The 19,507-nt window shown below is 46.2% G+C and overlaps 7 protein-coding genes across 9 annotated transcripts; 5 read left to right on the top strand and 2 right to left on the bottom strand.

The window, feature by feature from the left end:
• Positions 1–389: 389 nt before the first annotated feature.
• BDBG_01750 (ankyrin repeat protein) lies at positions 390–4,891 on the top strand (the record flags this gene model as incomplete). Its single annotated transcript, XM_031720469.1, has 10 exons — positions 390–1,340; positions 1,395–1,409; positions 1,464–1,622; positions 1,678–1,728; positions 1,783–3,040; positions 3,098–3,702; positions 3,759–4,097; positions 4,150–4,365; positions 4,428–4,530; positions 4,596–4,891. The coding sequence occupies 10 exons, from the start codon at positions 390–392 to the stop codon at positions 4,889–4,891; spliced, it is 3,993 nt and encodes a 1,330-aa protein (XP_031576667.1).
• BDBG_01749 (uncharacterized protein) lies at positions 4,783–6,083 on the bottom strand. Its single transcript, XM_031720468.1, has 3 exons — positions 6,060–6,083; positions 5,546–5,909; positions 4,783–5,476 (listed from the first exon to the last, which is right to left on the bottom strand). The coding sequence occupies exons 2-3, from the start codon at positions 5,782–5,784 to the stop codon at positions 5,101–5,103; spliced, it is 615 nt and encodes a 204-aa protein (XP_031576666.1). The 5' UTR covers positions 5,785–5,909; positions 6,060–6,083; the 3' UTR covers positions 4,783–5,100.
• Positions 6,084–7,473: 1,390 nt separating this feature from the next.
• BDBG_01748 (orotate phosphoribosyltransferase) lies at positions 7,474–8,357 on the top strand (the record flags this gene model as incomplete). Its single annotated transcript, XM_002627031.2, has 3 exons — positions 7,474–7,591; positions 7,671–7,806; positions 7,877–8,357. The coding sequence occupies 3 exons, from the start codon at positions 7,474–7,476 to the stop codon at positions 8,355–8,357; spliced, it is 735 nt and encodes a 244-aa protein (XP_002627077.1).
• A 537-nt stretch (positions 8,358–8,894) lies between these two features.
• BDBG_16463 (uncharacterized protein) lies at positions 8,895–9,146 on the top strand (the record flags this gene model as incomplete). Its single annotated transcript, XM_031724406.1, has 1 exon — positions 8,895–9,146. One exon carries the CDS (start codon positions 8,895–8,897, stop codon positions 9,144–9,146), a length of 252 nt encoding a protein of 83 aa, XP_031576665.1.
• On the bottom strand, positions 9,080–13,347 carry BDBG_01746 (CMGC/SRPK protein kinase). 3 transcript variants are annotated; one of them, XM_031720466.1, is made up of 7 exons: positions 12,804–13,347; positions 12,405–12,733; positions 12,141–12,329; positions 11,937–12,055; positions 11,696–11,864; positions 11,264–11,624; positions 9,080–11,200 (listed from the first exon to the last, which is right to left on the bottom strand). In XM_031720466.1, the coding sequence occupies exons 1-6, from the start codon at positions 13,052–13,054 to the stop codon at positions 11,419–11,421; spliced, it is 1,263 nt and encodes a 420-aa protein (XP_031576662.1). In that variant the 5' UTR covers positions 13,055–13,347; the 3' UTR covers positions 9,080–11,200; positions 11,264–11,418. The 3 variants fall into 3 exon arrangements, with proteins under 3 accessions (XP_031576662.1, XP_002627075.1, XP_031576663.1); XM_002627029.2 differs by having other exon boundaries at positions 11,269–11,624; XM_031720467.1 differs by having other exon boundaries at positions 11,269–11,624; positions 11,696–12,055.
• On the top strand, positions 9,357–11,322 carry BDBG_16462 (uncharacterized protein). Its single transcript, XM_031724405.1, has 2 exons — positions 9,357–10,124; positions 10,190–11,322. Exons 1-2 carry the CDS (start codon positions 9,511–9,513, stop codon positions 11,202–11,204), a joined length of 1,629 nt encoding a protein of 542 aa, XP_031576664.1. The 5' UTR covers positions 9,357–9,510; the 3' UTR covers positions 11,205–11,322.
• Positions 13,348–13,806: 459 nt separating the features above from the next.
• On the top strand, positions 13,807–19,424 carry BDBG_01745 (SNF2 family helicase/ATPase). Its single transcript, XM_002627028.2, has 7 exons — positions 13,807–13,835; positions 13,892–14,055; positions 14,143–14,325; positions 14,390–14,577; positions 14,668–17,866; positions 17,950–18,410; positions 18,481–19,424. The coding sequence occupies exons 3-7, from the start codon at positions 14,292–14,294 to the stop codon at positions 19,108–19,110; spliced, it is 4,512 nt and encodes a 1,503-aa protein (XP_002627074.1). The 5' UTR covers positions 13,807–13,835; positions 13,892–14,055; positions 14,143–14,291; the 3' UTR covers positions 19,111–19,424.
• The last annotated feature ends 83 nt before the right edge of the window (positions 19,425–19,507 follow it).

Genomic DNA, 19,507 nt, shown 5'->3' with positions numbered 1-19,507 from the left:
CTAACTTCAAAAGCGAGTTAGGGCCGGGAGTGCCGTTGGAGCTCAAGCTCACACAGGGTAGTTAGAATGACTCTTGGGGAACGTTGGCATCTCCGCTGAAGCAGCAACAGTATGGCGCGCTGCCCGCCAGCTGCACCGGCGAGAGATAGAATTTTCCGACCCCCAAAATTGAGAACCCAAGTATGACCAATTATGATGTGCAGTCTCGGCTACTTGCAGCAAGCTGCAGAGGTTGGTTCGCACGCTGGTGGGCTGTTTAGCCTGATTCCCTCTAGCTCATGTTGCTCGATGCAAAAAAACGAAGCTCCGCTCGAGAACCGAAAGGGAACTCTAAGAATAACTCCCTCGTCCAGGGATAACGAAATTAACTGGAAGAATTAACTTCCAATATGGAGAGCGAACCCGATCGTTTTGATAGTTATCAGGAAAGTGTTGACCTGGGACCGACTGACGAACCTCACAGTGAAGATGATCTCGAAAATGAGTTCGATTCTGAGAGTCTGCGAGTTCTTGAGGTAGTGGGCGAAGGAAATGGAGACGAGTTGCGGCTCCTCCTTGACAAAGGCGTTAATTTGAGAGCTGTAGACCGCGACGGACAAACAGCCCTTCACCTGGCGGTGATAAACGATCGTGTGTCACTGGCAGAGCTTCTGCTCAAGGCTGGTTCTAACACCGAAGCTGCCAGTCACAGCGGCAGCAAGCCATTATACATCGCGGCGGAGCTAGGAAATATAACGTTTGTGAATCTTTTATTGCGCTTTAATGCCGATGTCGAATCGCACAATGACGAAACTGGATATACGGCATTTCACCAGGCCCTATTAAACGGACACGCCGATGTTGCCGAGGCCCTTCTAGAAAATGAGGCGGATATCGACGCGTTAACTCCAGATGGGCACACTCCATTTTTCAGTGCCGTTATACACGACAACGTGGACATTACTGAATTCCTACTGGAGAATGGCGCCAATAAATATTTACGCGATGACAATGGTAAAACGGTGGACAATTTAGCAACCAGTGATCTCATGCGTGAATTGCTTCGATCGGATAGGGTATTGCAAGGTCCATCCGTCGAAAGACGCAAGGCTAAACCGGAGATTCATTATACGGTTCCAGTTCTTCCCGCTGACGAAACCGACAAATTGAAAGCCTGCCAGGGATTTGAAGGTACCATCATTGACTTTTTTGTTGAGGGAACCGAGCAGAGAATCGAGAAAACAGTGTCGGTTTATGATATACTCTACGGGAAAGGGCCAGCGGCAATTATGAATTTTGCAAAAGGAAAAAAGATCGACAAACAGCCGAGTTTTCGGTGGTATCACTTACCCGCAAACAATGTAAGCGCTCTATCTTGAACAAGCGTAGTATATTACATGCTAACTATTTTGTAGATGGAATGGGTTGAGGTACGGGTGTCCATCTTTGTCTGAAATTGAAGCACCAAAACTGATAAGGAGCAGATTCTGGTTAGCCGTCATTTTGGCGAACGGGACTCTGGCGCGGTAATACTGAGCGAAGAGTCAAAGTCAAAACTTGCCTTAACTAATGGTGTTGGTCAACAATTTCGAGCTTCCGCTTCTCTTTCCTCGTATATGAGGCCCTTGTGCCGAACCATCAATGTATAACATTTCTACCTCCAAATCTTTATCCCTGTCGCTAACATGTGAGTGATAGTCCCCTGGCTTGCACCTAGGAAACGACACAACAGATCAACTCATGCTATTCGTAAGCTAGAAGACTTGCTAGAATTTCTCACCCCATGCACTAATTGCCTTGCAGATTCCGTTTCTCCACTTTGAAACACATGCTGGCTATAAGCGAATGGTTGAGTTTTTAAAGCATGAGAAAGATGAGAAGGAAAAAGCTATGCGAAGCGAGCAACGCCCGCCCTCAAAAGCACCGCCATTGCGTCCAGCTAGAAAAAAAACACAATCAAGAGTGTCACGCCCGCCACCAGTAGTACGAACAGCTGTTAGGAGCTCATATCGCGCCAGTACAGAAGATACCGAGGAGCCATCTCAATCTCTGAACATTTTTCATGGGGCCAGAGATTTAATGTCAGCTATCCGTACTCTCGGTAGTAAAGTGCGCCAAACGTCAGATCACGTTGTTAAGACATTCCGAAAATCATCGGGTCAACAGGACGACGTAGAAAAAGGCAAAAGTACACCTAGTGTCCAGGACGACGGTCGAGCCGCCGAAAATGACGCAGCTGACACAGTGCCCACAAGTACTGGAAAGAAAGATGTGACTCGAAATTTCAATTCCGATGGGAGTGGTGTGCTGGGCGGAAGTAAACAACCCAGGGGTTCGATATCCGCGGTAGAAGAGGATCAGACAAGCATTTTACAAATACCGCCAACCAATCAAACAATCGGTGACACGCAAAATTCACCCCGTGCGGAAGATCCGACACAACTAAACGTTGATATCGCAGAGGGGAATACTGCAGGCCTTTTGACCACGGAAAATCCACCATCTCCAAGCATCAGTATATCAAGAACGCATACACAAACTCGTGTAGCTAAAACTGTGAATTCCCCTGTTGGCGAATCTCCGGATGTGTCGACTCCTGTTGACCAGTCAGGAGGAGCGCATGCGACTTTGGATGGCCCCGCTGGGGAGGATTCTGCTGCGAAACGTAGTAGCACTCGTCCCGGTACTGATGGTCATAAAACAGAAGAAAATGATGTCCGACCCAAGACTGGTCCCGATATCAAACGTCGCGGAACTTTTCCTAATATTCCCGAAAATGTCGGTCAACAAACGGATGCAACCACTGAGAAAAATAGTGCCGGACGCACAAAGCCTAGGATACCTTTCGACGAACATCTCGTGAAAGGGTACTTGTCGCCATTGAACCCCGCAGACTCACCCCTTCATCTAAGAAGAACTCTCGATCAATATTTTTATACCCATCTCACCAATACTACCGCAAGAGACGATGGCCAGGTGGTCTATCGATACATACGGGATAATTCCGCAGAGCCTAAGATCTTTATGGTAGATCAGTTGTGGCTTTGGATACTGAACGATGGTAATTATCACCTTCACCTTCATTTATATATTGCTCAGAGGGCTAACATAACTTTAGATACCATTATTAGCTGCTTTCCCCGGCGGTGGGATGTCTGGTCTGGCCAACCTCCGCCCGCAGCCGAAGCAGATTTCGAAACAGCCTCCCCACCTAATCCCATAATTATCGACCTTCCGCAGTTTCCGGATACAGAAACTAGAACTAATCGTTCGGAATTTCATGGGCGTGGACATGGACACGACTACGCTAGTCACGGCAAGGTGAGGGATAAAAGTATGAGTGAATCAGGGTTTATGCTTGGTTGGGTAACAGGGAAAAAACCGAAATCGGGGTTTAACAGAAGGGACGTTTATGCTAAAACACAACGATGGAGGGCGTCCGTAGTTCTCCAGGAACGGCATTATCGATATACGGATGAGCGTAGTAGTAGCAGTGGCCAGGCCTCCATTGAGAAAAGGCGTTTAGCATTACTCAAACGTGACCCCTTGAACGTTCATCAAATGATACTTAGCCACATTGGATTGAAAACGCGGGATCCTCTCACGTCAGCTCAGGATCTGGCGCAGCTCATTGCCAGCTTTTGTATAGGATTATTTGATCAATACAGCGTCCCGGATGAGTATCAATTTTTTGACTTCTTCGAACGATCTCTTGGTGCTGTGGTGAGTGCCTCATCCCTTCTGAGAAAGTACAAAACCAGACTGATGGAAATCAACAGATTGACCAAGAAACGCAATGTTTTGAGGAATTCGCATGTAGACTTGATCAATCAAGCAAGGGTGAGGTAGCCAGCTCAGAGGTCTTCAGCATTAGCGCTGAAACACAGCTGCTAGTCGAGATCAAAGATATTATCGACGAACTTGGAATTTTGCACATGATTTTGAGTAATCAAACGATGCCTTTGGAAGAGTTTTCCAAATTTCTGGCGGAGCGCAAGAGAATTAAGAATGGGAGTGTAAACGACGAAAATTCCTCACCAGTACGATTTCCAGTACTTGAGAACCATATATATCGGGTTGAAAAAATGCAAAGGCTCGCGAATCAGACTTACAAAGCCGTGAGTGCATAAGATTTTAACCAAGAGATTTCGGGTGTTAATGATTGTGCAGCTCTATAACCTTCTCGATCTGAAGCAGAAACAAAACAATGTCTCTGAAGCATTGTCCGCCCGTAAACAGGCCGAGAATGCGTCGATGCAAGCAGAAGCAACTAAAGAACTTACCGAACGGGGCTTGGAGAATGCTGACCTCTCCCGCAAGCAGGCAGATGAATCCATACGACAAGGTAGAACGGTGCTAGTTTTCACCGTGGTCACTATTATATTTGTGAGAACTCCTTCCTTTCCCGCCCTTGAATGCATTCAGAAAATTAATCGAGATGAGTTTAGCTTCCGCTGTCGTTTATGGCTGCATTTTTCGCCATTAATATCGATGCTTTTCCTTGGAATAACGGAGACAAGCTCCCGATGGATTACGTTTTGAGATACATGTGTACGCAACATATCCTGAATTCCTTTACTGCCTCTCAATCTTTACGTATCTAACATACCTAACAGTTAGCATCTCCGGGGCAATATCCATTCCTTTTATTCTGATCGCATTAAACCAGGATCGGATTGCAAAATTTTTGAAGAACCATGGCCGACCAACGGCGGCAGGAGTTTCTATCGCTGTGCTACTGGTAATACTGCTTTCAGTCATTTGGACCAGAAATCTAGCGTCAGGAATGAAGGCAGCTGTGACGACATTTCTTGTTATATTGACTATACTGGGTCTTGCAGTTCGCTGGATATACCGAACCTTATTCTCCATCACATCATTCGTGAGCGATTCCAATTCCGATTATTCTTAATATTAGTGCTAGAACAATCCAGATCAAAGTGAATAGAGCAGGAGAATTCCATGCGTAACTTCCGATCACATTCTTATAGACTCAACATGGCCTAACATTTCCCAAAGTAGATGGCCTCCCTTAGCTCCAACACACTTTCCTAAAAGGCCTGTATAATTCCAAGTTTGTAGGAGCGAAAAGAAGCAGCATAAATGAGCGATAAAATCAAATCAGTCATCGCTAAGTTTTTGTAAAATCGATATACTCAAAATCATGAGAATCAACCCAATCACAACAAGAAACGAAGTAAGAACCCCTCCCCATCCAAATACCATAGCAACAACTCCGGTGCTCGAATTGACGACCCCATAATAGAGCTCCTCATGCATCGTAACGCTCGCCGAACTCGATATATGTTGCCAAAATACGGATACAAAGGTTAACAGCGAAGCGAGTGCCACAAATCCAGTCGCAACACGAGACACCACCCTTGAGGGAAATGGCTTAATCTCAACATCGCTCTCCTCTGAATTGACATCCGCGTGCCAGTTTGGGAAACTGGAGAGAAGCAGAAAACAGATGAATAGACATGGAATGGATGCAAAGCTATATTGAAAAATCAGTGCTTGTCACTCTAAAGACAGTAGTAATCAAAAGGGATGAAGTGACTCGTACATTAATCCACTGAATATCACCTGATCTTTGAACGTCTTGGACATGTAAACCAGATTCAACGGGTCAATGTTCGATGCTTTTTGGTCCCTGATGACATTTGCAAGAGGTTCTATGTCTCGAGCACAGATCCAGAGGCCTGAGTTTTGTTTCATGCAATGGCCCAGATATCCTGTCCTTATTTCAAAAGAAGTTGCATTGTTTCGCACTCCAGTGGTCAAATTTGCGAATACCCCTGGCATATCTGGATTAAGCTTCGCTGGATGGTCATTTTGTAGAGGCGAAGAGGTGATATTCGCCGCGTATGATAGCGATATCAAATAAACGTTTGCGAGAGTAGAGTTCGAGCAGCCGGCAACGAGAACCGCTGGGAAGAATGATTCAATATCTCTCTTTCTCTACACACACACACATATATATGTAGGATTTAAAATATGCAGAGGGAGGGAAAAAAAAAAAAAAAAAAGGAGAAAGAAGAAGAAGACAAGGAAATATGGGATGCGGCGGGACGTCGTACATAGAAATAGAATAGGAATAAGTAAAAGAAACATCAAAACATGGTGATACCCAATGAGAGGGAGAACTGGTGTTAGATAGTTAGCAAACATTCAAGTTAGACTCGGAAATGCGCAAGTGCCTGGACAGGAAATACCTACATCGCATCAATCCCCTTGCAAATTTCAGACTCGACATTTTGACCTAGATCACGAAAATACAATGAGAACGCTGGTATCGTGAGTATGAGGAAGGAGAGGGCTTCCACAGAGGACGAACTGACAGCCTCACCCGCTGCCAGCACGAGGTGAGAAATTTTGTCCTATATTTCTTTTCCTCATTTGGCTGCCTGACTTGACTGGACAACGCATTTCCCACCCCTGCGCCGTTACAGATTCTGACAATTGGCCAATCAGGAACTGACAGATTGGTATTCGAACTCGACTCGGATAACTACAGCTAGCGAGGCGGGGTCCGGCGCCAGTGCTATTAAGTTACTTTGTGGCGCGCTAAACTTCCCCAGATCAAAATTTAGATAGCTCAGTATGTCGCTGTTGCGCTGCAGACCATTGAATTTGAGGTGTATGCGGTCCCAAGTCTTAGCTAAAAGCTTTAACCATAAGTGACTGCCTAGGGCGGTCGATTTAGTTAAGCCCAGGCACCATTGCGGACAGAACTTTTGGGAAAGGTATAGGGTTAACTGCCGGTGCGGAAGCTGTTGCTTATCGATGAACTTAGCAATAATTTTTTGAGGTATTTATAGAACTGAACGCTTACTAGAGGTTTTTCTCTCAACCCTTCATCTTTAGGCATTCTTTAGTAAATTTTAAGCGTGTGATTGACGAACAATTTGACGCTCCAATACGCGACGGATATTACTACGCATTCAGCATTTCTTAACATGCGAGTCGAGAGTGCCTATGCTCACTCAAGCCAGACTGAAAACCACAAATCCAGTCAACCTAGGATGCCTGCCTATCCCTAGGATATCATGCTCTTGGGATCTATAACTAGTCAATGACACATCGTGAAACTAAATTTGGTTCCGGACGCTCTCTTTCCAATTCCTCACGCGCTTGGTCAAGGCGTAATTCTGGCCCTCCAACAATGTCAATCCACCTCCCTTCCTTTAGCCTGTTCGTTCCAAGGGTATCGGAGCTGTCAATAACCTATACGCGTATGCGGGAATGTTTTTGAAGATGATTGTTCTAGTTTGAAATCGGGCTTGGATGAATTAGAGCTGATTGTTAGTTAGCTAGTTAAGTTAACTATCAGATCTGCTTATGTCACCGATAAGTTAACTAGCAATCTGATAAATATTTCCCCCTCCAACTCCACCCTCATCTTCGCAGCCGCCCTCGTGTCAATCTTAAAACATCAGGACCCTTCTCTCCTTGATCTTTGTTAACCAGAGGATCCCAGCCAGAATAGCGACAATGTCTTCAGCGCAGCCCACAAGCTCACCTCTTCCCGCCTATAAAACGGCTTTCCTAGAGTCCTGTCTGTCCGCCAATGTTCTGAAATTCGGGGTTTTCACACTGAAATCTGGACGAAGTCTGTATCTTCTTTGCGCGCAATCGCGCAACACGGTTGATACACCTGAACTCCCAATTTGCTGATATATGACACGTAGAATCGCCTTACTTCTTCAATGCGGGCCTGTTCCATACCTCGTCGCTCCTTTCCGCCATCTCGACTGCCTACGCCAACACCATCATTTCCTACCTCGCCTCCAACCCATCTATTCCAAAACCTGATGTAATCTTCGGGTAAGACTTGCGCATGATTCCGATCCTGATCGCAGAAATCATGGAGTTTACTAATTGGAGAATTCTCAAGTCCGGCTTACAAAGGAATCCCCCTCGCGTGCGCAACGCTGCTTGAACTCCACCGCATGGACCCCGAAACCTGGTCATCTGTCTCATATAGCTACAATCGGAAAGAAGCAAAGGACCATGGCGAAGGTGGAAACATCGTGGGGTCCCCGTTAAAGGGGAAAAACATCCTTGTCATAGACGATGTGATCACTGCCGGTACTGCGATGCGCGAGACGTTAAAGCTAGTAGATAAGGAAGGAGGGAAAGTAGTGGGTTTCGTAGTTGCGCTCGATCGACAGGAGAAAATGCCCGGGCCCAAAGACGCTGAAGACGATTACGAGCCTAGGATGAGCGCTATGGGTCAGATTAGACAAGAATTTGGTGTCCCGACTGCGAGTATTGTCACGCTGCAAGACCTTATTACATTAGTGGGATCCCAAGGGAACAAGGACGATATGGATAAGTTGGAGGAATACAGAAGCCGCTACCGGGCTAGTGACTGATGGGCTATATCTACCAGTTCGGTAAATTAACTGGTAACTACTATAGTGCTGATATCGTCTATTTCCTGTTGTTAGGGGCTATACCTCGTCAGGCACAAAAGTCCTGCCCATGGTCCTGGCTACCATCAATGCTAATTTGCTCTACAGCATGCAGCATTCGGATGACATCGTGTGTAGATATCGATGCGGTGCAGCACATCCCTAGGTAGTAATGAAATAGCATTCGAAACCTAGGAATGAGGAAACACATGGAAGAATATCTTCTGGAATTCCAACCATGACTATCTGCCCTCTATCACTAAAGCCATGCTCCACATTTTTATTATCTCTGGGATGTGCTAGCCTTATGGCGACAACCGCGCGAGCATGTAGCATTCACCACTTTGATGTCGCTAGAGCTCCCTAAGTGTTCACAAAAGTCCCAAGAGGATGATTTGCTGTCTTTAGGTTGCAATGCTATCAGAAGGCTTTTGGGGCGTATCCATTTCCGGCTGGTAGATTGAGACTTGCACAATCGGCTGTGTCTTGCGATCCTAAATGCCCAGCGCATCTCATGGCGCTGTGGAGAAAATGGCCCTTGGAACATGGGCTAGCGATGCAATACAACAGCCCCAGAACTATCCTGAGCTGTCACGTCACCTGGAGCCAGAAAAGGTTCAGCGACGAAGTGGTTTCTTCGTTGTTGGTCGCAAGCTTCATTTTTGCCCACTATTTACGACAGGGAGGGAAAAGGATCATGGTATTGAAATATATCCACTAGACCTTAGAATACAAGATTTCATATGGTAAGTTGAGTTGAGGTTGCTAAGCTATCAGCGGAAATTTCGCATTCTGCTTGAAACATCGTATAGCTGAATCATTGAGGGGGAAGGATCCGCATGCGCCCCTAGCAAGCGCCGAATATCTCATAGGTCCGCCTCTTGTAGTCCGGATACGCGTATAGACCATGAGCTGAAAAAAACGTACCGGAAAAAAAAAAAAAAAAAAAGAGAGAGAGAGAGAGAGAAAGACTGGGAGATGTTCTAAGTGTTTTAGGGCAAAAGCTAACAAACACATTGCAGACTCGGGATGGTTTCGTTCACCTATATATAAGAGCCCGCGATACATATGTTGAGAAAGGCGGGCCTCCCTCTCAAATGTCCAATTTATACCTATGTTCACCAAATCCAAAACGCCCGCCATGTATTTTTCCGTCCTAACGTTGACCATAGCTCTCTGTGCCGCCACTGCCAACTCAACTCCATGTCGCAAACCAAAATGTCGACCTACGGCGACTATAGACTCAGGGACCGTTGCGGGGACTGCCACCTGGCTTCCGTCCTCTACTCGCCCCGTCAATAAATTCCTTGGTATTCCCTTCGCTGAACCTCCTGTTCGTTTTAAGGCCCCCGAACCAGTCCGGCCATGGCAGAGAGTTTATGACGCCTCCAGATACAAGCCCTCTTGCATCCAGCAGTTTAATTACCCGGAAGAACAACGCAATCAGTCAATCGAATGGTACAACACGCCTCCGCCTCCAGCCGGAGAGAGCGAGGACTGTCTAAATCTGAATGTCTTCGCCCCGGCGTCTCCACCCAAGGGCCCTAGGGCTGTCCTCGTCTGGATATATGGAGGTTCTTACGTTTTTGGTTCCGGTTCTCTACCTCTTTATGATGGCTCCAGCTTTGCTGTTAATCAAAATGTTGTCTTGGTGACTTTCAACTACCGGACAAACCTGTTTGGGTTCCCCGGGTCGCCTGAGCTACCAGCGGCGGAGAAGAACCTGGGGTAAGTTTCGTATTCGTTAAGAACTTAAAAGATAGGGTCGAGGTCTAACTATATAATTCGGGCAGATTGCTGGACCAACGGCTCGCTTTGGATTGGGTTCGACGTAATATCGCAGCTTTCGGCGGTGATGCAGAGAAAATAACGATTTTCGGAGAAAGTGCAGGCGGAGGAAGTGTCGATGGCCTTATCACCGCTCCGCCGAACCCTATTCCCTTCCGCGCCGCCATTATGCAATCTGGCCAGTCCACAGTAAGAATGCTCGCTGCTGATCCCGTTGCTTCATGGGGCAAGCTTTTGGAGGCGACTAACTGCCCTTCCACAAATGGCCTCGAATGCGTTCGTGCTATTCCTGCACTGGAGCTGAAAGCAATCATCGAACGACAACAGCTAGCATTCGGTCCGATGGCAGACGGCGGCGTCACCTGGGCAGATACACCACGCCAAGATCGTCTCGATTCGACTGATGAGAAATCACTTATTGCGCGCGTACCAGTGTTAATGGGAAGTAACGCTGACGAAAATCGTCCAATCACGGTTGGCATGAATGACACTGAAGCATTCCTCCGTGCGTCTTTGCCGGATGTTCCGGGCGAAATCATTCAAAGGATACTAGACACATACCCTATCGGTGCTCCAGGAATCGGCAACGAACCCGAACGTCTCGCAGCCATCCTTACTGAATTTTCTTTCCAGTGTCTAGCAAGGCTAGTCACACAGGATAGCGCAACGGTCGGTATTGATGTGTGGCGGTATTATTTCAACGCGAGTTTCCCGAACACGGAACTATTTGATGGAAGCGGAGCGTACCACGGATTAGAGATTAAGTACATTTTTGGAACATATCCGCGAAAGGGGGCTACAAAGTTCCAGGTAAAGGTTGGTAAGGTGATGCAGAAAGCATGGGCGAATTTTGCTAAGCATCCAAACAAGGGCCCGGGATGGAAGAAAGCTCCACGACTCGGGGTGATCGGCGGTGGTGCCAGAGCTGGAATAGGCGATGAAGGGAGAAAGGTGTTTGCAACTATAGATTCCAAAAATGTGGATGGGAGATGCGACGTGTGGGACGTGTTGTATAACTAATGCCGCTAGTTAGCAGTGTGATTAATATCGTGTCAATTAGGCATAGTTATGAAATGTACTTTACATAGTTTTATAGTTTCTGCCAGCTCTCTTTCGAAATTCCTGCTGGATATCCCCCATATAACATTGTCAATTATAATTCCACCGTGCGGTAATCTGAGAAACGAGAGGAGAATCCCCGTGAAGGCGACATGTTCTCATTCCTGTAGGAGGATCACAGGTTCAACCATTCATGCTGCAATAAATCAGCTGCTGCCCGTCGGTGATCGGGATTAATTGTTAACATCCCCTTAAGAAAATCGATAAAGACTGGCACCTGCGCATCGGGCATGTCGTTTGGTTTCAAGAAGGGCGAGGCGGAACCATTGATAATACTTTCAAGCGTCGTAGGGACCAAATTTGCAATTCTTCGAAGATCTCCTATAGCAACTGCCACATCAGCACATACATTTGGCATCATAGTACACTTAGAACTACGTATGTATCCGCACCATTTTCATGAAAGAATTCTCCTGAATTATTTCCTTTCTTGAGAAGCTCGAGTGGGAATGGACCAAGGACCTCAATGGTCTTTGCCAGCCGGTCATCATCGGCTGTCCAATCCCCATGCTTTGATTCTTGTCCAGAGAAGAGAACTATTCCCTGCATAAACTCTACGACCTATTTGCAAGCGCGCCGACTGTCATGTTAAATTCGCATAACGGTTTATATATAAAAGAGATATTTACTAACAAGACATCCAAGACTCCATATGTCTACTCCTGTGTCCCAGGGAGCACCTATTGTCACCTCAGGTGCTCTTAAAGCTGGCGGTTGAATTTTTTGTGAGTGATGTTTGTGTCTGTAGGTAGCTATATAAAAAGTCAGCCTAATCGCACGCATTTGTACAACGAAAGATCAACGAAGGCGGAAGGAAAATGCATCAAATTTCCTTACCTACGCCGAAGTCAATTATCCTAATGTAAGGTTCCTTGATTTCAGAAATCGGAGGAATTTTCATAACTTCCCGAAGTGGTAATACCTCACCAGACTGGGTATCTGTCCGTGGAGGGACCTCCGATAGATGTCGTGAAATGGCTGTGTGTGGATCTTCCAGTTCTAAAAGTATATTCTTCGGGTGCATATCTATTCACAAGGTCGAGCGATATTAGTCTTTGCTGGTATGCAAGACAGCCTAAGGTGATATATATTGTGCCATACCGGTATGGATAACACCGCACTCTGTATGCAGAAAGTCAAGCCCAAGGAGAAGTTGACGGGCAATTCTTTTTATAGCTCGAACTGGGAGACGTCCGTCTTTATATTTTGAGCATTGAAAATACAAATGGTGTCCTAGAACTTCAAGGACGAAGCAAACATGTACCCCATTTGGGCCGATATGTTTGAATTGATGCAGAAAGGGTAATATGTGATGTCGGCCTTCATGTTTGCTTCTCGCAGAGATATCTGTGATCTTGGAGAGGATCCCTCGCTCAGGACCACCGTAACAGTCCGCTCTGAGTATTTTAAGCGCTACATATCTCTGATGCCTGCGGGATATATGAGCTTTCGTTGCGCCACGCAAAAAGTACATGTACTGTACAAAAGTGCACTGCTTACTTAGAATCTCTGGCAAGCCAGACGGTGGAATACTGTCCATAGCCGAGCTTCCTCAGGATATGGTATCTGCCAGCATCAAAAGTGTCACCAAGCGCAACACGGTGGAAACCACCCTCTCCGTAGAAGTCCGGCTCTTCTCCAGCGAGACGAGGGCGCGCGAAGGTTGATGAAGTTCGCGGAGAACCAGAATAATGAAATGGCCTCGTTAAATGGAATCGAAACCTTAGGCTTAGCGTTTTCATTTCATTCATGGTCTCCAGTAGCGCCGTTCAGTCAGATGTTGGGTATGGGGAGTTATGGCCTCTGGGGCATAAAGTGGTTTAACATTAGTTGAACGATGCCGCTCTGGAGATATTTCATCGGCTAATTAGTTACCAGATCCGGGATATCGGGAACTAACCAATCTGGTCAAACCATGTCATTGAACCTCAGCGGATCTTAGCTTTCAACAAGAGAATTTCAATGTGAATTCTTGACGATTATGGATTGTTACATATATTTGATTTGGACGTGGAAAATTCCCAGCGAACATTGCAGTCAGTTTAGTTGCCACGATAATAATAATAATAATAATAATAATAATAATAATAATAATAATAATAATAGTAATAGTAACGACGATCTTGCCGTACAAAGACGATGAAATCTATGAAATCAGTTTCGTCTGCTGGTATGGTTACAAATTATTTATTATTTTAAAACATGAAAATAAACAATCGGCAGTCCTACACCATTGCCGAAGTTGCCGCGTCCAAATAGCCGGACGGATAATCGTTTCGAGAACGACGTGTATGTATGTACATGTAACAACCGTGCGGGTCTAACTTAGGATTCTGGATTAGAAAGGAATGGAACATAAACTCTTTATTATTCTAGAATGTAGTGGGAAACACAAGAGTTTATTAATTCTCAGGGCAGCGCTCTTACGGATATTAGGATATAGGTTTGTTGGGAATGTGAGCAAGTTGCATCTACGCATAACCTCTAGTTATACAGTACATTTCACGGACCGAACCTTTTGCACCACGGTTTGTACGTGTACGTATTCGTTAGGAATAAGTTAGTTAAGTTACTAAACAAAATATTAGAGAAATATAATATGTGTACCAAATCCAATTTATTACTCTCTCGATCATGGCTCGGTTGCCAGTCCATCAATTTGGCATAGTTTGGCAGACCTCGCTCATTCCAAGACAAAATCGTACCACGCTGTTGTTTCTGTTTAGAAATCATTCGAGCCACATCATGTAAAGTAAGTTACATGTTTATGAACAATTCCTATGTAAGGAAGAATCTAGCTGTGTCATGAATATTGCTAATACAAGGAACTGATCCTCAGGATTCGAGCTAGAAATCGTTCTGCTCATCGCCACGTGACATTGCGATAAGATACCTAGCTTCTGCGAACTGCTGCCTGTCTTCTCGCCGCCAGTTCATCTACAATTGGGAAGACAGCAAGAAGGGAGGCCCTGAGGGGACTATTTCTACATGTCTATTCTTAAAGATGTGGCCTTCGCGTCAGGTACGTTTTAATCACTAATATATGGCTTCTTGACGGGAGCTAACGGTGCGACCCCCTGTTGTAGGCCCTGTGCCCAACACTCTTCAGGCGTGTTTCTCGAAGCTGAAGGAGTCAGGCTCAACCCAAGGTACTCCAGGGAAACGACGGAAGTTGAATACGGGGATATGGGATTCTCAAAACACTGCCGCTCAAGACATTGCGGCGTCTATGTTTCCAGAGTATTTGACTCTGGCGCATATAGAGTTGAAGATTGTAAGTGTTTCATCATCAAGTAATAATACCCTCGAGGAAAGGGACTGCAGAGTCTGACTCCTTTGTCGCCTATTTTATTTTCTGGCCCAGACATTCTCCTCTCCGGCACTTGATATCCATGCCATCTCTTCGGATTATGAAGATGGCACTCAGATCAAAGTTCTAATCTCGAAATGGTATCGTATGGCATCCACTCAGCCACATGTGAAACAATATAAGATCGAGCTTGAAACCAGTAGCTCGGATGTCATACTTCAAGAAATCCTTGATTTTCACACAGGGAATCATGACCTTCTTATCCCAATGAATCTCCCTTCAATCTATCGGACGCGCTCATCCCCGACTGCGCTCTCAATGTCTACGCTGCGGAGGGTTGAAGACGACCAGCGTTCATTTATCCTGGAGACAAAGGTTTTCTGGAAAGACACCTTAAAGTTAGGCAAAAGAGGCGTGTGGCAGAATGCAGCATTCTCAACATATTTACCGGGAGCGCTGCAGGAGCATCCTTCACAACCCTTCCGTCGGAACGATTGGCGGCAGCGGCGTATAAAAGAAAGTACCTGGACTCCTAGCGAATTTTATGACAGTGTTCACGTTCCTCCCAAAAATCTGGATTTGCCGCCAAGCGCCCTAGCAGACTTCATTGAATGTCAACTTTTCCCTTTCCAGCGGAGAGCAGTTCAGTGGCTACTCCAGAGAGAGGGTGTAGAGCTTCTTCCGGACGGCAGAACCCGAGAACGGCCGCTTCCCCCGGGCTCTAATCTCCCCGACTCCTTTTCTCAGATTAAAGATGCGGATGGACACATCTGTTATATGAGCCATCTTTTTTGGGTTTTGACCTCCGACCTTAAAGGGTTGAGTAGCACTAAGACGCTGAAAGGCGGTATTCTTGCAGAAGAAATGGGACTTGGCAAGACTGTGGAAATGATCACACTGATCTCCCTGCACCGAAGGCCTGCTCCTGAGGCAGGGCTACCAATTCTACGACAATGGCCCGTTCTTACAGAATCAGGTGCAACCTTGATAATCACTCCAAGTACTATCCTTGACCAATGGAAACAGGAAATCTCATCCCACGCTCCACATCTTCGATGTACATATTATGAAGGTATTAACCGCACAAAAAAGAGCTATGAGCAATTAGTGGAAAAACTAGCCTCCTGTGACGTGGTTCTCACGACCTACAATGTCCTACAGAGAGAAATACATTACGCCGAGGATCCGCCCGATCGTTCACTACGCAGTGAGAAAAAAGTGATTCCAAGAAAATCTCCTCTGGTTAAAATTTCTTGGTGGAGAGTTTGTATTGACGAAGCTCAAATGATTGAAACGGGGGTAAGCCATGCTGCAAGGGTGGCTAGGCTTATTCCGCGGCACAACGCTTGGGCAGTGACAGGCACACCACTTCGAAAAGATATGAACGATTTGCTTGGTCTACTCTCATTTTTACGCATTCACCCATTATGTGATTGGTTGGATGCCTGGGTTCGGCTGTACGAGATCCATAAACCCCTTTTTAAAGAAATTATTGGCCGCATTGTCCTGCGCCATAATAAGGATATGATACGCGATGAATTGAACTTGCCTCGTCAGAAACGTATCGTTATAACTATTCCATTCACAGCAGTGGAAGAACAACATTACGATCAGCTTTTTGAGCAAATGTGCGAAGAGTGCGGAGTCGACGCGTTAGGAGCTCCGCGCACTGGAGATTGGGACCCCAATTCGAAATCTACCATTGAAACGATGAGGCGCTGGCTAACAAGGCTTCGCCAGGCTTGTCTCCATCCAGAAGTTGGTGGTGCCGGCCGCAAGGCTTTTGGAATGAGCAGTGGTCCACTTCGCTCGGTCGCTGAGGTTCTGGAGGTAATGATTGACCAGAATGAACTTCGAATCCGTGCAGAAGAACGCTCACTCCTCCTGTCTCAAATTCGCCGCGGCCAGCTGCTGGAGAATGCTGGCCAACCAAAGGAGGCTTTGGAGTTATGGCAAGCGGCTTTGGCGCTAGCAGAGGCTAACGTTAGGGATTCTCGAGTTCAGCTCGAAATTGAACGTAAGAAAGAGCAAAGCGCAGTGTCGGAAGTTGTGCAAAATTCATCAGATGACGAGGATGATGTTGAGGAAGGGAAAGGGGAAAAAAATACCAGATTGACGACTTATCGTGGCCGTCTCCGGAGCGCCTTGGAAATTCAGCATATTTGCAAATTTTTCATTGCAAATGCGTATTACCAGATCAAAACTAATACAGAGCTCACAACTCCTGACTCGGAAGAGTTCTTCGCTCTTGAAAAGCTCGAGGTGGAGAACTACGAGGCGGCAAAGCTTATTCGAAAGGAGATGCTGGCGGAGACAGATCAAAGGGTCAGTCGATCTATCCGACAGATACAGGCGAACGTCAGTAGCAAAGGTCTTGTAAAAATCCCCAAGATGTCACCAAGGCTGGATATTAGTGGCATGGAGAGTGGGCGACTTCTAGATAAACTCGAAGACCTTTGCGAGGCTATAAATAAACTTACACAGCAGTTCATTGAGTGGCGCACACATTCTCTTAAGCTACTTTTGGAGCAACTGGTGGATGAGGAAGACAATAATGCCAAGTTGGAGGGTGACGAGTACGAATCTTCAACTCAACATCAGGATGAGATGTACGTTTACATGGAAGGGTTGCGCGCCCTATTCGCTGACTATCATGACGCTATCACGGGTCAAAAAAACACTTTGATCGAATACGACGTCAAGAAAGGGTTAGCACGGGCAAATGATGGAAAGGGCCCATCGCCTAAACTTTACATCTCATTCATGAAAACACGCGAATGCCTGAAGCCCTCCGATGAGCTTGGGTCGCTTCGCGGTATCCTTACCGAATTGCGGGGCCTTGCAGTGTCCCTCGAATGGCAGGAAGCTCGGGGTAGTACCCGAGCACGAGCTGAACTTGGCATAGTAAATCGAATCCTACAAGATTCGAGCCAAATTTCGTCGGAGCAATCAAAGGTTTTGTCGGATTTGGAGAAGGAGGTGCAGCTTTTCCACAACGTGATGAATCGGCGTTTGGAATATTATAGGCAACTGCAGCAAATCTCAGATACTGTCGCGCCTTACGATGAAGAGAGCAGAGGGAAGCCGCTTGATATTGCACTTTTTGACCGCAGTCTCATGGCGGAACACAAAATTGAGGAGAGAATATCAGCACTCAGGTCTAAATATCGGTATCTTATACACCTTCGAGACGAGTCTGGGGCTGAAGAGTCAGCAAGAATATGTGTCATCTGCCAGTCGACGTTTGAAATCGGTGAAATCTTCCCCACACCCATCTACGTTATCCGCATGTTGTGTGTTGTGTGTACCTTGGCTAATTTATTTTTCAATACCCAGGTGTATTGACCGTATGTGGTCACAAATACTGCAAGGACTGCCTCCGGTTCTGGTGGCGCCAACATCGAACTTGTCCTATGTGCAAAATACGCCTGAAATCCAACGATTTCCATCAAATTACATACAAGCCTACGGAAATAGTTGCGCAGGAAGAAAGGGCGGCTGCTGCACACATCGGGTCTGACCATTCTCTCAAGAATTCGATATATTCGGATATTAGTTCAGGGGTGTTGAAGGAGATCAGAAATATTGACGTTGAAGGCTCATTTGGAACCAAAATTGATACCCTAGGTCGACATCTGATTTGGTTACGGCAACATGATCCTGGTGCGAAATCCATTGTCTTCTCGCAGTATAAGCCTTTCCTGGGGATTCTCGCGCGCGCCTTTTCGCATTTCAAAATTGGATTTAGTAGTATTGACAGCCATGATGGGGTTGAGAGGTTTAAAAGTGACCCTTCAGTAAGAGGAATCTTCGTTTTATTTTATATCTAATGATTTGATGCTCTGTTCTAACTCCTTTATGCGGCAGATCGAGTGCTTTCTCCTCCACGCGAAGGCTCATGCCTCCGGGCTAAACCTTATTAACGCCACTCATGTTTTCCTCTGTGAGCCCTTAATCAATACTGCGATTGAGCTGCAGGCCATCGCGCGTGTTCATCGTATCGGGCAACATCGCGAAACGACAGTTTGGATGTATCTCGTGTCTGATTCTGTCGAGGAATGTATCTATGATATTTCCGTGTCACGGCGCCTGGCTCATATTGCCCAAAAGCGCAAGCAGGATGGGGAGAAATTCCGGGGGGAGGATTTGGAGATGAGCGTTTCGGGAGGCGAAGAAAATGGAGATGGAGGTGCGTGTATAGAGACAGTCATTGAGGCTGCGAACTCTCTGGAACTGCAGGATGCGAAGCTGGGGAATCTGATGGCGGGCACGGCGGCTGAAGGGGAGCGAGTTCCTGAGGGTGATTTGTGGCAGTGTCTCTTTGCTAAGACGAGTAGGAGGGCGAAATCGATGGTGGATGGAGGGAATGTGGAGGCTATGCGGAATGATGTTGATCGGCTTTTGAGGGCTGAAGCGGCGGAGGAGAGGATTGCGGATGCTGGGGATGGTGGTAATGGAGAAGTTCTGGCGAGCGGCGATGCCAGTGCTGTGTTGTAAATATGAAGTCTCAATGTTTATTTGTCGAGTTCCAGTTCTATAACGATACCAGAGAACTCGCAATCCGTGGCCCAGAATATAGTGCAAAATTTTTTTTTAGTTTTTTCTTTTTTCTTTTAGCTTTTGCATCTAGCCCACCTTATGTCATACATTTATATATTTCTACTCCTTTGACGACCCTTATAGATATTTGCATTCGCGACAATGTGTATTGCATTTACCATCATCGTTTCTTGTTCGATTAACGTACTTATATAGACTGGTCTTATTCAGCCCTAATCTGACACTAGTCCTATTTGCGCATAAGGTCTTGGCGCCTGTTCCTGCTGACCAATCATGTTCCTCGTGCACTAACAATCCATCACAGACAAGGAACATCTCATCTGGGCCAACGTCT

Source organism: Blastomyces gilchristii, assembly GCF_000003855.2.
Source record: "Blastomyces gilchristii SLH14081 genomic scaffold supercont1.3, whole genome shotgun sequence".
In the NCBI taxonomy this organism is placed as follows: Eukaryota; Fungi; Ascomycota; class Eurotiomycetes; order Onygenales; family Ajellomycetaceae; genus Blastomyces; species Blastomyces gilchristii.
The sequence above is the reverse complement of the archived record's forward strand: the minus strand, read 5'-3'. Positions and strand labels throughout refer to the sequence as shown.